This window comes from Microtus pennsylvanicus, chromosome 2 (assembly GCF_037038515.1).
Source record: "Microtus pennsylvanicus isolate mMicPen1 chromosome 2, mMicPen1.hap1, whole genome shotgun sequence".
Lineage (NCBI taxonomy): Eukaryota > Metazoa > Chordata > Mammalia > Rodentia > Cricetidae > Microtus > Microtus pennsylvanicus.
In genome coordinates this window covers 30488408-30502508 of record NC_134580.1, presented here as the reverse complement: position 1 = coordinate 30502508, position 14101 = coordinate 30488408, and the positions used below count along the sequence as shown (strand labels likewise).

General features: G+C 47.8%; 1 protein-coding gene across 1 annotated transcript in view; it reads right to left on the bottom strand.

The window, feature by feature from the left end:
* LOC142844158 (electroneutral sodium bicarbonate exchanger 1-like) overlaps positions 1 to 174 on the bottom strand; it is a 37581-nt gene extending 37407 nt beyond the window's left edge. Inside the window, exon 1 of the mRNA XM_075962450.1 lies at positions 130 to 174. Coding sequence (XP_075818565.1) covers positions 130 to 174 — 45 coding nt within the window. The remainder of the gene's footprint in view (positions 1 to 129) is intronic.
* Between the last annotated feature and the right edge of the window lie 13927 nt (positions 175 to 14101).

Below are 14101 nucleotides of genomic sequence, written 5' to 3'. Positions count from 1 at the left end.
TGGCGTCCCACGCGCCCCCCCCCCCCCCCCGGCTCTCGGGGACACGCCCGGAGCCCCGGCTGGAACGGGAGCCGGGCGGTGGGCACCCGACCCAGACTGAGCCGGGGAGGAGCGGGAGGCGGGGCCCACCTGATAGCTGAGGACTCCGTCCGGCTCGTTGCTCCCGGCGGGCATGGCCGGGCAGAGCCCGGTCTCGCCGGTAGATTCCAGGTTGAGCAGCAGCAGTCCTCGCCCTCTGATCCCGTGGGAGCGGATCGCACATGCGGCGACCCCAACCCTGAAGCCAACGCTCAACCATCAACCGGCGCCACCTTCATAGCCACCAGCCGGCGAGGCGCCCGCCACAACCAATCAGAGAGCGGACCGAGCAGCCAATCGGAGCGCGGAGCACGGGTGGACGCTAGCTGGCAGTATCCTGAGCTACCAGGAAGAGGCCAGGAGGGCGCCAGAGAGCCAACCCCTCCCTGGGCCGGTTGCCTTGGAAACCGCCTCCCTCTCTCCCTCAGGGTGGGCTGGGGGTTCTGGGCTCAGAGGTCCTTTCAACTGCCTACTAGGAAGGAAAACCACTGCTTCTGTTTGCATTGCACCGACTCTGGGAAAGTGCTGGGTTTAGCTATTCGGATTTTCTTCCTCGGATGATGGATTTTTAAATTAGGAGAAAATCCCTCTCAGAAACAAAGATGGCAGGAGGAAGCAATGATGAGAAGAGGGGCTTCTTAATTGGCTTATTAACTCCAGACTGAAGAGCGTTAAAGAGCGCTGACAGGCAGCAGGCCCCTCCACAGGCTGAGACTTAGGTCTACCTGCCTCTAAGCCTGACAGCAGACAGTGGAGTTTGAACTGAGGATAATTTCAACTCGTCCTTAAAAAATAAGAACATAAATAACAAAAAAGGATAAGAAAAAAAGCTCTAAGACAAATTACTATCTAACAGCAGAACTAACAGATCTGAGGCAAGGTTGGAAAATGATGAGTAACACAGTCAATTCCATCTGGTTTTAAAAGAAAGCAAAGTTAATCCTCTGAGCGAGTCTTAAGAGAGAGAAAGGGCCCTTTGTCTCATAGGCACTATCACTTGAGCCTGGAGGTGATTCCACACTGTTGGTGGCAAAGCGACCATGCAAATCATTCGCAGCCTCTGCCAAAGCTCCAGAAGGGAATATGACAAGTCCAAGTTCTATCACTGTGGTGGTGCGGGCCTACCGTCCAGTTTAGGAGGCTGAGGCCGCAAGAAGTTCAAGGTCAGTTTAGACTCCTGGTGACACCCTATCTCAAAATAAATGAACAAATAAGTCACAACTTCTGCATACCATCCTTTGTCTGGAACCAGAACTGGAAACAAGACTGAGCCTTGATGTCCCTGGAAAGGGACTATATACCTGGAGAGATGGCTCTGTCTAAGAAGCACTTCCTATGAAAGTTTAAGGATCTGAGGCCCCTGCCCAGAACCTGAGAAAAAAAGCTGGGTTTGGTGGCAAAAGCTTGTAACCCCAGAACAGGAGAAGATAGAAACCGTGCGTTCTGGAGTTTGCTGGTCAAACAGTATAGACCAATCTACCAGGAGCTCCATCTATTGAGAGGCTCTGTCTTAACAAATAAGGTGGAAAGAGTTAGAGAGATGGCTCAGCAGCAAGAGAAGCTGTTGCTCTCATAGAGGACCTGGGCTGGTTTCCCATGGTGTCTCACAGCCATCCACAATGGCAGTCCCAGAATCGGTCCACCTCTTCTGGTCTCCTCAGACACCAGAAATGAATGTGGTTCACAGACACACATGCAGGAGAACAACTGGTGCACATTAAAAAAATAAGTAAAGAGCTATTGAGACCTAGACCTCTGGCCTCCCCATGTGAGTCACACAGGAATGTGTAAAACACACGCACGCACACACACACACACACACACACACACCATGCACCTTTATTTCTGATCTTCTATAAAAAGCCCGCTGCCCAGTTTCTCATCTCACAAACAATGATTTGTGCCTCTGTACTCCACACAGCCGCTAAGGATGCTGAGCATCTAGAGGACTGCAAACACATGTGCACTTATCCAATCTACTCATCAATGTATGGAGGTCCAGCAGGACATTATTATCTGAGTTTCATCAGCAGGACCTACATGAAATAAAAAGAAAACCAGCTCTCGTAAGCTGTCCTCAGGCCTTTACATGCGCAGCATGGCTGGTGTGTGCACACATCTTATTGAGCTGAAATAAAGAGCACGCCAACAGCTCAAGTCTAGAGTGAAGATTAAGCATGGTAGCACGTGCAGAGTAGCCACAACCAGGCCAACACAAAAGTGCTGTCGAAAGGCGCAGTAGAAGTGAGTGTTGCCTTAGAAAATGCTCTTGTCGACTGTGGAGCGCTGGGTACTGAGTGCAGACTTCATTTCCCTGTGTAACAAAAAATCAGACCATTAAAGGTTTTAAGGAGCCCCTCTACATACCAGGACCTAGTGATATAAAATGTGTCATTCATTGCAGTAGCCGTGGTGTCTCTATCCTCTCTGTTTCACTAGTGAGAAAGCAGCATCACAGGAAAACTAAACAACGTCTTGACCAGGCAATCACTAAGCAGGGATTCAATCAGCATTTGTTGATTACAATGGCTTTGCTGAGATCTCATGTACCCAGACCTGGTTGTTCGGTGCTGGGGAACCAGCAATGAGAAAAGTTTGCCCCCTTGGGACTTAGGGGTTAGGTTAGGGTTAGTAAGTCAACAAGATCATTCTGTAAGTTATGACAGCCACTGTGAAGGAAACTGCAAGGGTATGTGACAGAAGGAACCTGGTTATGTGACAGGGGACGCATCTCCGTGGAGCTGAGGACAATGAGCCGAGGTGAGCCTGGCTGGTCCTGGAGTTCCAGGAGGATGTGCTGCCCCATCTTGGAAAAGCTGCCAGAGGGTGGGATGGTTGATAGGACAACCCTGAAGCATTAGACTGGCCCTGAACAAAGGTGGTGGCCAAAGGGAGAATGTCCCTGTTACCTCCCCGCCCCATAAGACAGGTCTCACACAGTAAGAGGGGCAGGGCAGGGCAAGGGATCTGATTTCCCTTTAGTTCAGATGTGGAGGCAGTGCCCTGGCCCTTGACTTCAGGGTCCAGAGTCCCATCTTCTGGCCTGTACGAGAATTACAGAAGGAAAGTAGGCCAGAGCCAGAGCTGCTGAGGCTGAGACCTCTCTCCTAGAGCTCATTTGGTCTCTCCTTCCCAAGCTGGGTAGCTGCCTTGCTACCAGGAATCAGGCTTCTAGCTCCCAGCACTCCCTACACTGGTGTAAAAAGTGCAAATGGGCCCTGGAGCAGGTGGAGAAAAAACATTCAACTAAGAAACAGCATTAGCAGACCCCTGGAAGGGGAGTAAAGTGGACAGGAAAATACAAAAACACACACACAGAGACAGAAGTCATACAGGCGCATCAAATTAGCAGGACACTCGATGGGTATGACCTCATCTAATCCTTGCCACGCCTCTGTGAAGTAGATTCTCTCATCCCATTTCACATTTGAGAAACTGATGCTTAGAGAAGCCATGCCCCAGGTCACCCAGCCAGAACAGTAGGTTTGTGGAGATGCCAGCAGCTGAGGCCAGGTGCATCTGATCCAGGCAGGAAGGCTCTTGGAAGCCCTGGCTTCCCTGTCTCGTATAGACCCCACCCTCTCTTTCTGTCCTCCAGATGTAGTCTCTGCTTCTCTCTGCTCTTTAACATCGGTGGTTCACACACTTGGGGGAAAGAGGTTTGTCTTGAAAGCCCTGATACATGACAAATTGTTTAAGTCTCTCTCTGTATACAAAGCACACAAATTTGCAGTGTGTACAGACATAGCTGGGGACGAGGATGGTCCTAAGATACTCACCGGTAGGCAGGTCTATCCCTGTGCAAACATGTAAGGTACACTGCGCACAAACGGAGTCTACTAACACAAATTAAGAGGACTACCGTGTCACTCCGCGACACAATCCTAAAGGACCACCGTGTCCACATGTCCTACCCTCAACCAAAATGTCGTTATGTGTGAGTGTGTATGCATGTGTGCGTGTGCGAGTGTGAATGGAATGCGTGTGTGTATGTGTTTGCATGTATGTATGTTTGACTATAAATGCATGTGTGTATATGTGTGACTGTATAAGCATGTGTGTATGAGTGACTATGTATACATGTGAATGTATGTGTGTGTATGTGATTGTGTATGCATGTGTGTTTGTGAATGCTTGTGAGTATGTGAGTGTGAATGTGAATGTATGTTTGTATGTGTTTGCATGTATGTATGTATGACTATAAATGCATGTGTGTATATGTGTGACTGTATAAGCATGTGTGTATGAGTGACTGTGTATACATGTGAATGTATGTGTGACTATGCGTGTGTGAGTATGTCTGACTGTGTATGCATGTGTGTGAATGTGTATGTGTGTGAGTAAAGTATATGTGACTGTGTATGCATGTGAATGTATGTGTGACTATGTATGTGTGTGTACGTGTGATTGTGTATGCAATTGTTGGTGACTGTGTATGCATGTGTGTGTGAATGTGTACGCACGTGTATGAGTTTGTGTGACTGTGTATGCATGTGTGTAAGTATGTATGGATGTGTATGCATGTGAATGTGAATGTGTATGCACGTGTGTGAGTTTGTGTGACTGTGTATGCATGTGTGTGACTGTGTATGCATGTGTGTGTGAATGTGCATGCATGTGTGTGTGACTGTGTATGCATGTGTGTGTGACTGTGTATGCATGTGTGTGTGATTGTTTATGCATTTGTGTGTGACTGTGTATGCATGTGTGTGTGACTGTATGCATGTGTGTGTGAATGTGTATGTGTGTGTAAGTATGTGTGAATGTGTATGCATGTGTGTCAGAGAGTGAGCATGTGAGTGTGACTGTATTGGCTGGTAGCATTTTCTTCCTAGGAGACAAAATGACAAAAATGTGAGAAACAAACATCTGAGAAAATGTTCTATAATTGCAATCAATTTTTTCCATCAAAATCATCTTAATTTTTCCTGTTAGCTTGCTTTTCCGCTCCAACCAGGGACCTCGCCTACATGAGGCAGGTGTTTCTACCTCCAGACTACACCCCAGGCTCTCCAGCTGAGCCCTATGCCAGTTTTGTTTCTTTGGTTTTTGTTGTTTTGGTTTTTTCTTGTTTCTCCCCGCTCCCCACCCCAGCACTGAGGACTGAACTCGGGGCACACTGGACATGCCAGACAAGCAAGCAAGCATTCTATCAACCGAGCTACATCTCAACCCTTCGGTCAAGAGAAATGTTGTCTCTTGATATTCCTCTTAATTACACATCTAAGTCCAAGAAAAGGCTGGAGAAAAAGATGGATCCAGGAAAGACTTAATTAGGGCTTGTTCGAGTGCAATCTAGAAGCACTTCCTGTGGAAGAGAAGGGGACAGGCTTCTTTGTCATGCCAGAAAGGTTAAGCAGGTGCATGATTTGTTTTCAGCCTTTGCCAAGTCCCAGCTAAGGAGATGAGAGAATGCAATTGTCTTTGTTCACAGCATGCTGCCAGCCTGGAACACTGCGTGTCACAGGAAAGAAAAGCAAATACCACACACACACATCCCGAGAGGAGAGCCAGCTCCTGACTGAGAACCACTCCCCCTCACCATCAGCATCATCCAGAGAGCTTCCTTGTGCCCGACTCCTTTACACCTTGCTCCAGACTAGCGACTCTGAGATGAAGTGCAGATACAGAGCCAAAGCCCTGCCCCACCCCCGCCTTCTTTGCAACCCTGATTGACAAGTCTAGACAGAAGCAGAGGAGGGAAAGGGGAAGCAGAACAAACAGAAAAACAAGTCCTGGAAAAGTGTCACCTGCAAGTGGGGCCCAGAGGAAAGGCACTGTGGAACTACAGGACCCTGACGGGAAGCACGTCGGGCATTTGCAAGACGCAGGTGTTCCCAAGGCATCTCTTGCCAAAGCTCTTGATACCAAATCTGAGCCCTTCTATGTTATGCTAAACACATTTGTCTTATCTGTTTCTAACCAAGTGTAACCCTGCTCAGAAATGTTTGTTTAAAGTAGTTTCGCTCTGAACCTTATCTTCCTGGGGTGAGATCTGTTCTACTTAGGCAGGAAGTTCTTGGCTCACTTCTAGCCCTCTGGCCTGGCCTGGCCTGGCCTTAAGGTGGCAGCAAATCCAACCTCTGTGGAGATCAGAAGCAGTGTGTGTGTGTGTGTGTGTGTGTGTGTGTGTGTGTGTGTGTTGGTCCTCCTTGCATGAAGGAGGGAAGGAAAAGAAGAGTTTCATAGTTTCATATTTAATATTTGCCTTTTGACTTTTAGGTGAAATGCAAGTTGGGTTGATGCTGTCTTCTTCTACCCACCTAGCAGTTCTGAGCTCACATAGTAAGTGACTGCTGAGAACTACTAGGGCAAAGGTACTGGGCTTCACATGCCATCTCCTTACAGTGTGGCAATGCAGTGGGCACAGGACTCGGCAGGGCTCTGTGGTCTGGGCAAGCCGTCTGCTCCTCCTGAGTTCCCATGTACACTACCAGCAAGAGGGGAAAGTACAGGAGACAGACATGCTGAGTCCATGTCAGTGTCTCTACCTTTGGACACAGTCGATGCTGGGGACCACTGGGACCTCAGGATGTCCAGGAGGATGCTGCCATTGCTGCTGATATTAGGGTGATAGATTTTGGTAGTGAAAGCAAACCTTTAGGGGTTTGGAAGGATAACCTGTAAGGGAGTGGATGGTCAGTAAGAAAACCCCTTCCTGGTAAGACTGTCCTTATTACAGAACACTGAGCAAGACGATCCCTCTGTGACCAGGCAGTTCCTTCTGGACCTGATTCAGAGCCATGTTCCCACTGCTCAGGCCAACCCAGGGTTGCCTGAGACAGTGGCTGAGCCACAACTCTGTGTGGTTTCTTTGCCAAATGAAGTCATCTGAGACAAGGGGTTCCTCCCCATCGCATTGGCCCGTGGGCCAGCCTGAGAGGCATCATCCTGATTGATGGTTGATGTGGGAAGACTTAACCTGCTGTGGGTAGTGCCCCCCTTGGACAGGCGGTCCTGGGGTGCATAAGGAAATAGACTGAAGCAACTATAAGAGAGCCAGCCAGCTAGCCAGCGGCTAAGTAACCTCCTCCGTGATCTCTGCTTCAGCTCCTGCCTCCAGGTCCCTCCCTGACTCTGCACACACCTTTGATCCCAGCGCTCAGGAGGCAGAGGCAGGCAGATCTCTGTGAGTGTGAACCCAGCCTGGCCTACAGAGTGAGTTCCAGGATGGCAAGGACAACATTAACACACACACACAACAATTACCAATGTGTTTCGCTAGGGTGTGTGGTTTCCTACAAATACAACTTCAATATGCCTGCACAGTGACCATCTCCCCCCTTGAACGGGTCACTCCTCCTACCACAAAGCAAAAGCCTGGGCATGGGTCCTCCTCTGCACAGTGAAAATTCCACGTCTTTTTCACTGCTTTCTTTTTCCAGTGCTGAGGATCAAACCCAAGTGATGGTTGGAACCTCACCCCCTGCACAATCCAGAAAGCCCCATTCCTGTCTCTCTCCCTCTCCAAACCTTGCCCGCTTAGAGAGTCTCCAACAAAGGAAAGGTGTCAAAAAGCCATACTTTTGGTGGCTATTGCAGCTTCCTCCTCTGAAGTTGCCAGTCACTCAAGTCCTGGCCTAAGCCATACCTAGATACAAACCCATGGTTTGTATGGTTGACATGTCATGATCCCTTGTCTACAACCTAGAAAATCTTCCTGCTTTTTTTCAGGGGAACGACTTTTCTGGCCCCAATCTCTGGGGCCACAGGGCCCACCTGAGAGTGGCATTGTTCTAATAAACCTGTTGTTTATTTTTCCATTTGGCTTCATTGGCATATCAGTAAACCTATTGTGGCGGAGGGGCAGAAAACCTATTACCAGACCTTGGACTGGCTGGGCAAGCTTTCTACCCTTGAGCAACACTCGCAGTTCCACAATTTCCCCTTTGAAATCTGTCCTTTCTGAACAAACTCGCACAACATAATGAAGAATTGCTAACACGGGCAAGGCTTGGGGTCGACTTTTAGCACATGGGGCATGAGACTCTAGTCTTAGAACACTTTGTAGTCAGGCATGGTGGATCATGCCCAGAATCCCAGCACTGAGAGGCTAAGGCAGGGAGGTGGGGAGTTGTGGGCCAGGCTACATAGTGTGGCCCTGTTGAAACAACCAAAACCCTCAGCTGTGTCTAGGGAAGGTGGACGGGGCTAGAGTAAGCCCCTTACAGTTACATCATAATCTGCACATCAGTCTGTCTCCCCAGAACTTCCCGCCCTTAGCCTTAGAAGAGGGGAGTTGAAGAGAGACTTAAAGTCCTACAAACCAGTTTTCTAACGTCATTTCCCCCCACAGCAACCCAGAAAAAGAGCCATCCAGCCATCCCAGGATACCTGTCCTGATGGTCATGCCGACAGTGGCAGTCCCTTCCCGGGATCAGTTGGCCTCACTGCTTGCCCAGCGGTTCTCAGCCTTCCCAATGCTGCAGCAACACACCCTGCTTTGCCATGTCCTCTGGTCCTCATGCCCGCCTGGCAATTTCCCTCAGTCATTCCCTCGGTGCCTGCTGGGATCATTTTAGTTATAGCTGGCAATTTTCGCTTTGTGCAGAATTCCAGAGATAATGTTTGATTGGAGATCCCAGCTTGTTCCTGTACAATTTGGAAAGCCCCATTCCCCCCAGCCCTGGTCTCTCACTGTCTCTGTCTCTCCAAACCCCACAACCCACTCAGAGAATTTCCAACAAAGAAAAGGCACCATAAAGCCTCTTCCTTCCTTGTACAACAGAACCACCTGTCCCAGGATCACATTATCCACCATAATGAGACTAGGCTCCCCTGCATGAGTTAACAATTAAGAACACACCCTGTAGTCATGTCTGCAGGCCAATCTGGTGAAGGCAACTCTTTGAGGTTCTGTCTTCCCAGGTGTGTCTACTTAATAACTGAGCCTATTACTGCAAGGTTTTATTCATTTTTGAGAGAAGGTTTCATGAAAACCAAATTGTCCACAAATTCAATATTTAACCGAGGATGACCGTGAACTTCTGATCTTCCTGTCTCTGCCTCTCAAGTGTTGGAGTTACAGGTATGTGCCACCAAGCCTGGCTTAGAAATTTTTATTTATCTTCCCAGATCCATATTATTCCATAATGTAGTGAATCCCATGGTGCAGTGAACTGTCCCTACTTTAAATTTTTACGTTTATTTGTTTATTTTTGCAGTGGTAAGATCATATGTGCAGGACCTTGGGAATAATTCAAGATTAGGCAAGTGCCACCAACTCAGCTTGTGTGTGTGTGTGTGTGTGTGTGTGTGTGTGTGTGTGTGTGTGTATGTGTGTGTGTGTGTATGTATGTATGTGCATACATGTGTGGTCATGTGTGTGTACATATACCCAACTAGAGTGTGATGTCTTTACCTCCTTCTATCTTTTCTTCCCTCAATCAATCCTTGAATTTGTTTTTTGTCATTGCTTTGAGACACGGTCTCTCTGTAGTCCTGAAACTCCATATATACACTGGCCTTGAACGCACAGGGATCCTCTTGGTTCTGCCTCCTGAGTGCTGGGATTAAAGGCATGTGCTGCCATATTCAACTAATCCTTGTTGTTTTGTTTTGTGGAGCCAGGATCTTACTATACAGTCCAGGCAGGCATGGAACTTGGTATGTAACTCGGGCTGGCTTTGCATTTATAATCCTGTCTGTCTCCCAGCTGGTGAGATTAAGGCATAGGGCATCACACGGGTTCTAGGTCCACTTGTTTATTACTTACGACCATGTCTCATATAACCCAGGCTAGCCTCCAACTGGGAAATGTTGAGCCAAGGTTGGCCTGAGAGTTCTGATCCTTCTCCTTCAACTTAGAAGAATCAGAAGTTCAAGATCTAAGTAGAGTAAGGATCATGTCTAAGTGCCGGGATTAAAGCTACGTGTCGCCATGCTCAGCTTGGTACTGGTTTCTTTTATCGTCATTTTATTATGTGCTTATTTATTTATGAGTGAATATTTGTGGCATGGAGCATATGTGGAAGCCAGAGGACAACCCAAGGGAGTCTTTTCTCATCCCCCACAATGGATGTCTAGAGACTGAACTCATCAGGCTTGGTAGCAAGCGCCTTCCCCCACTGAGCCCTTCAAAGTTTCTGTATAAAGCCGGATGTGGTAGCACATGGGTGCAATCCTACCACTCAAGAGACAGTGTGCCACGATCTAGTGTGGGCTAAATTTGGAGCTTTTTTATTTTATTTTATCTATCTACCTATTTATTTTTGCTTTTCAAGACATGGTATCTAAGTAGTGATGGAAGCAGTTAGGACTCACTCTGTAGACCAGGCTGGCCTTGAACTCACAGAAATCTGCCCGCCTCTGCCTGCCTCCCAAGTCCTTGTGCCACCACTGCCGAGTTACACAATCCAGTTTTAAAACACTTTCTTATTGAGAAGCAACTTCAGACTTTGCAAAGGTTGGAAAGAGGGGCGTGGGAGAAGCCTCGGTCAGTAAAATGCCTGCTGTGTAAGCATGAAGACTGGAGTTCAGATTCCTTCCATCATGTAAAAGCTGGGGACAGTTGGGACAGGCGGATCCCTGAAGCTGCTCCCCAGCAGCTTAGCCAGTCTGTGAGCTCCAGGTTCAGTGAGAGTCCTTGTCTCAAAATGTAAGCTGGGGAGAGAAGAAGAAGACACCCAAAAGATTCCCTCACTCTCATACACGCATGACCACCCGTTCACACACACATACACACAAGCTAGGCTGCTGCCACATGTCTGAACTCAAAATACTGAGGAAATGGACACAAGAAAATCAAAACCAGCCTCATTCCATAGTGAGTTCAAGGCCAACCTTGAAAATATGAAATTCCAAAAACAAACAACACCCCCCAAAAAAGGAAAAAGAGAAAAAAGAAAGAAATAAAAAAAATTGAAAGGCAGAAAAATGAAGCCCTGTATGGTTGGGTGTTGGTAGAGCATGCCATTCATCCCAGCACTCGGGAGGCAGAAGCAGGTCTGTGAGTTCAGGACCAGCATGGTCTACAAGAGCTAGTTCTAGGACCGACACCAAAGCTACACAGAAACCTTCTCTCAAATACCAAAAAGAAGAAGAAGAAGAAGAAGAAGAAGAAGAAGAAGAAGAAGAAGAAGAAGAAGAAGAAGAAGAAGAAGCAGCCCTGAATATACAAAAGTCATTTACATTTCCCTAAACATTTACATTTCTAATCACTTATTTTGTATTCCCTGAAACATTCAAACATACGTTATAGACATGGTTCTTCATGACAGGAATATTGTCTGCAGAGCAGTTTATCAGCCCAATGGGCGCAAAGGCCACTCTTATCCTGTAGTTTCTGCTCTGCTGGGGCTCAAACCCAGGGCTGTGGGCATGCAACACAAGCATTCTGCTGTCGAATTCCACCTCCGGCTTTTGTTTTGGGACGGGCTCTTAGGCTGCCATTGAATTTGTGATCCTCCTGCTTGGGCTCCACAGAGCTGGGATTATAGGTATTTATAACTGGCTAGTGCTTTCCTGTTGCTCTGAGAGTCCAAGGGATCATCAGGAAAGGCATGAAAAGGTCTTTCTTCCTAGACCTCCTCTCCAAATCACAGAGATCCTCCTGCTTCTGCCTCTCGAGTGCTGGGATTAAAGACTTGCATCACCCCCACCCGGCTCTTTCTTTTATGTGGAGAAAAAAAAATCTCACTAATCCTAGACTTGTTGAGCTTGCTAATTAGTCAAAAATAACGTCCAATAAATCTCCTTCCCTCCACTCCCCAGTACAAGGACTAGAGCGCACACCATCTCACTTGGCAAAAATCTCTCTCTTTTCAATTTACAGGCGGCAACGGACAGTTTTATTTATTTATTTATTTATTATTTATTTATTTATTTATATATTTTGGAGACTGAATCTCACTAGGTAGACCTGGCACTCAAGAGAGCTATCTGCACTGCCTTCTGAATGCTGAATTAAATGGATGCACCCCCATGTCCAGGCTTCCTTTTACATTTTTTTTTTTGAGACTTAATTTTGTAGCAAAGGGTGCCTTGGAACTAAAGATTTCCTCGGGCCTGTGGCTTAACTCAGTGGGCATGGTAGTTTGAAAGAGAAATGCCTTCTATAAATTCATGAGTGTAAGTGCTCAGTCCCCAATTGATGGTGCAGTTTCAGGAGATTATGGAACTTGTAGCACAGGAGCCTCTTAGAGGAAGTATGTCACTGTGGGTGGGCTTAGAGAACTTAAAGCCTTGCCCTCTCTACTTCAGATAACTCTCCCTCTCTGCTGCCTGTGTGTGATGGAGATGTGATTTCTCAGACAACAGGCCCTGTATCCAAACAACCAAAAGCTAGCTCATTTAACAATGCTATTTTATTTCCAACATAGAAAACATATATTGCCATGATTGGGGAAGAAGCAGGGGTTAGCGCCAGTAGAATCGATCAAGGTGGCCTTCTTTTCTCCCTAGTGCAGGGTCTTGGCTTCTGAGAGGCGCCTAGTCCCGTGCTGCAGAGAGGTGAGACATCCAGGTGACCCACAGTGCTAAAAAAGCTGGGATCACCTCGTCAGCCCACCAACTCAATTCTACTCAGCAGTAATAAGATACCCTATGGCTTGGCTTGCTGGGCTCTGCCAACAATCTAGCATCCAGAGAGGACCACCCAGTGTTCTCAGGAGCAGCTTCCTGTCTCGTTCTCCTAGGTTTGGCCAGCAGGATGCTCCTGCAGAGGAGGTCAGATCTTCTACCTGCTTCTTCAACTAACTTTGTACTGCTTCCTCTTTTCCCTTCACCTTGTTTGTTTTTTTTATAGACCGACTTCTGTGGGTAGCCCAGGATTCCTGGGACAGCAAGTTCTGCAGTTGTAGATCGAGCTGACGTCACAGAGACCTGCCTGCATCTGCCTCCCAAGTGCTAGGGCTAAAGGTCCACAGCGCCCCAGGCTGACCTTGTGTTTCCTTACACTATTTTGACTTAAGTGTGTGCAGATGCACTCACACACTATATGCTTACACTGTGTACGTGTGCAGCGGTGTCCGTAGACACACACACTTGCAAGCTCAAGGTATTTGTGTGTAGCACAGGTGTTCGGTGTCAAATGTCACGTTGCGAGTGCTGGGCACCTTGTGTTTTAACACAGGCTTTCTCAAGGCCACTGACGTGGAAATGCATCTGCCTCAAAGGTGGCACACACCCACAATCCTGGCATTCAGGAGTCAGAAGCTGGCACATCTCTGTGAGTTCAAGGCCAGCCTGGTCTAGAGAGGAAGGGCCAAACAGAAAAACCCTGTCTCCAAAACAAAAAAATCACAACAACAGAACAAAAATGGAGATTCACCTGTCTCCATCTCCAGGTGCCGGGGTGGCCAGCTTCAGCAAGCCTGCCGGTCCTTTTCCTTGGATTCTGCACATGAACACATACCAAACAAGGTAACTAGACAGTGTACAGACAGACAGTCACTGTCGGGCTTCTTGTGCTTCTGAATCTCACCCAGGGCGTCGATTTCACACTCTTGCTTAGTGACAATCGTTTCCCATTATAGACAGCGGGGCCAGGAAGAAGCAGCAATGTTGTTTACGAAGTTTCTTAAGGGACAACCCCTGGGCAGAACGTCTATGATGGCAATTTTGTTCTTTTATTAAGATACTGTAGAAATGGAATGAAGTAAAGAAGGATAGAATCATGTCAGATGGGTACAGAGCAGTGGAAGCCTCCCCTCACCCCACCTCTGAGCACACCCAGTCACCCCAGTTTGTGGCAGGAATTGAAGCAGGGACCCCAGCAAACCAGGCTCACTAACACGGAACTGGTACAGAAGTGCCACAAGGGGGCAGCACAACATCAGAGTTTCTGATGTGTGGCAGGGCCAGCAGCCTTCCTGCCTTTCTCATTGGCACAGGTGGGGATCTCCATGCTCCCCAAACCTTCCTGTCAGTGCCTCCCACCGGGCCAGCAGGGAGTACTTACCCAACAGCTCCTCAGTGCTGTGCACAAGGATGAACTCAATTGGCTCAGGACAATTCCAGATGTGAGTCACAGGAAATAGCCCTGCACATCTGGATGCCAAATTTCTTCTCTCTGTCAGAAAGA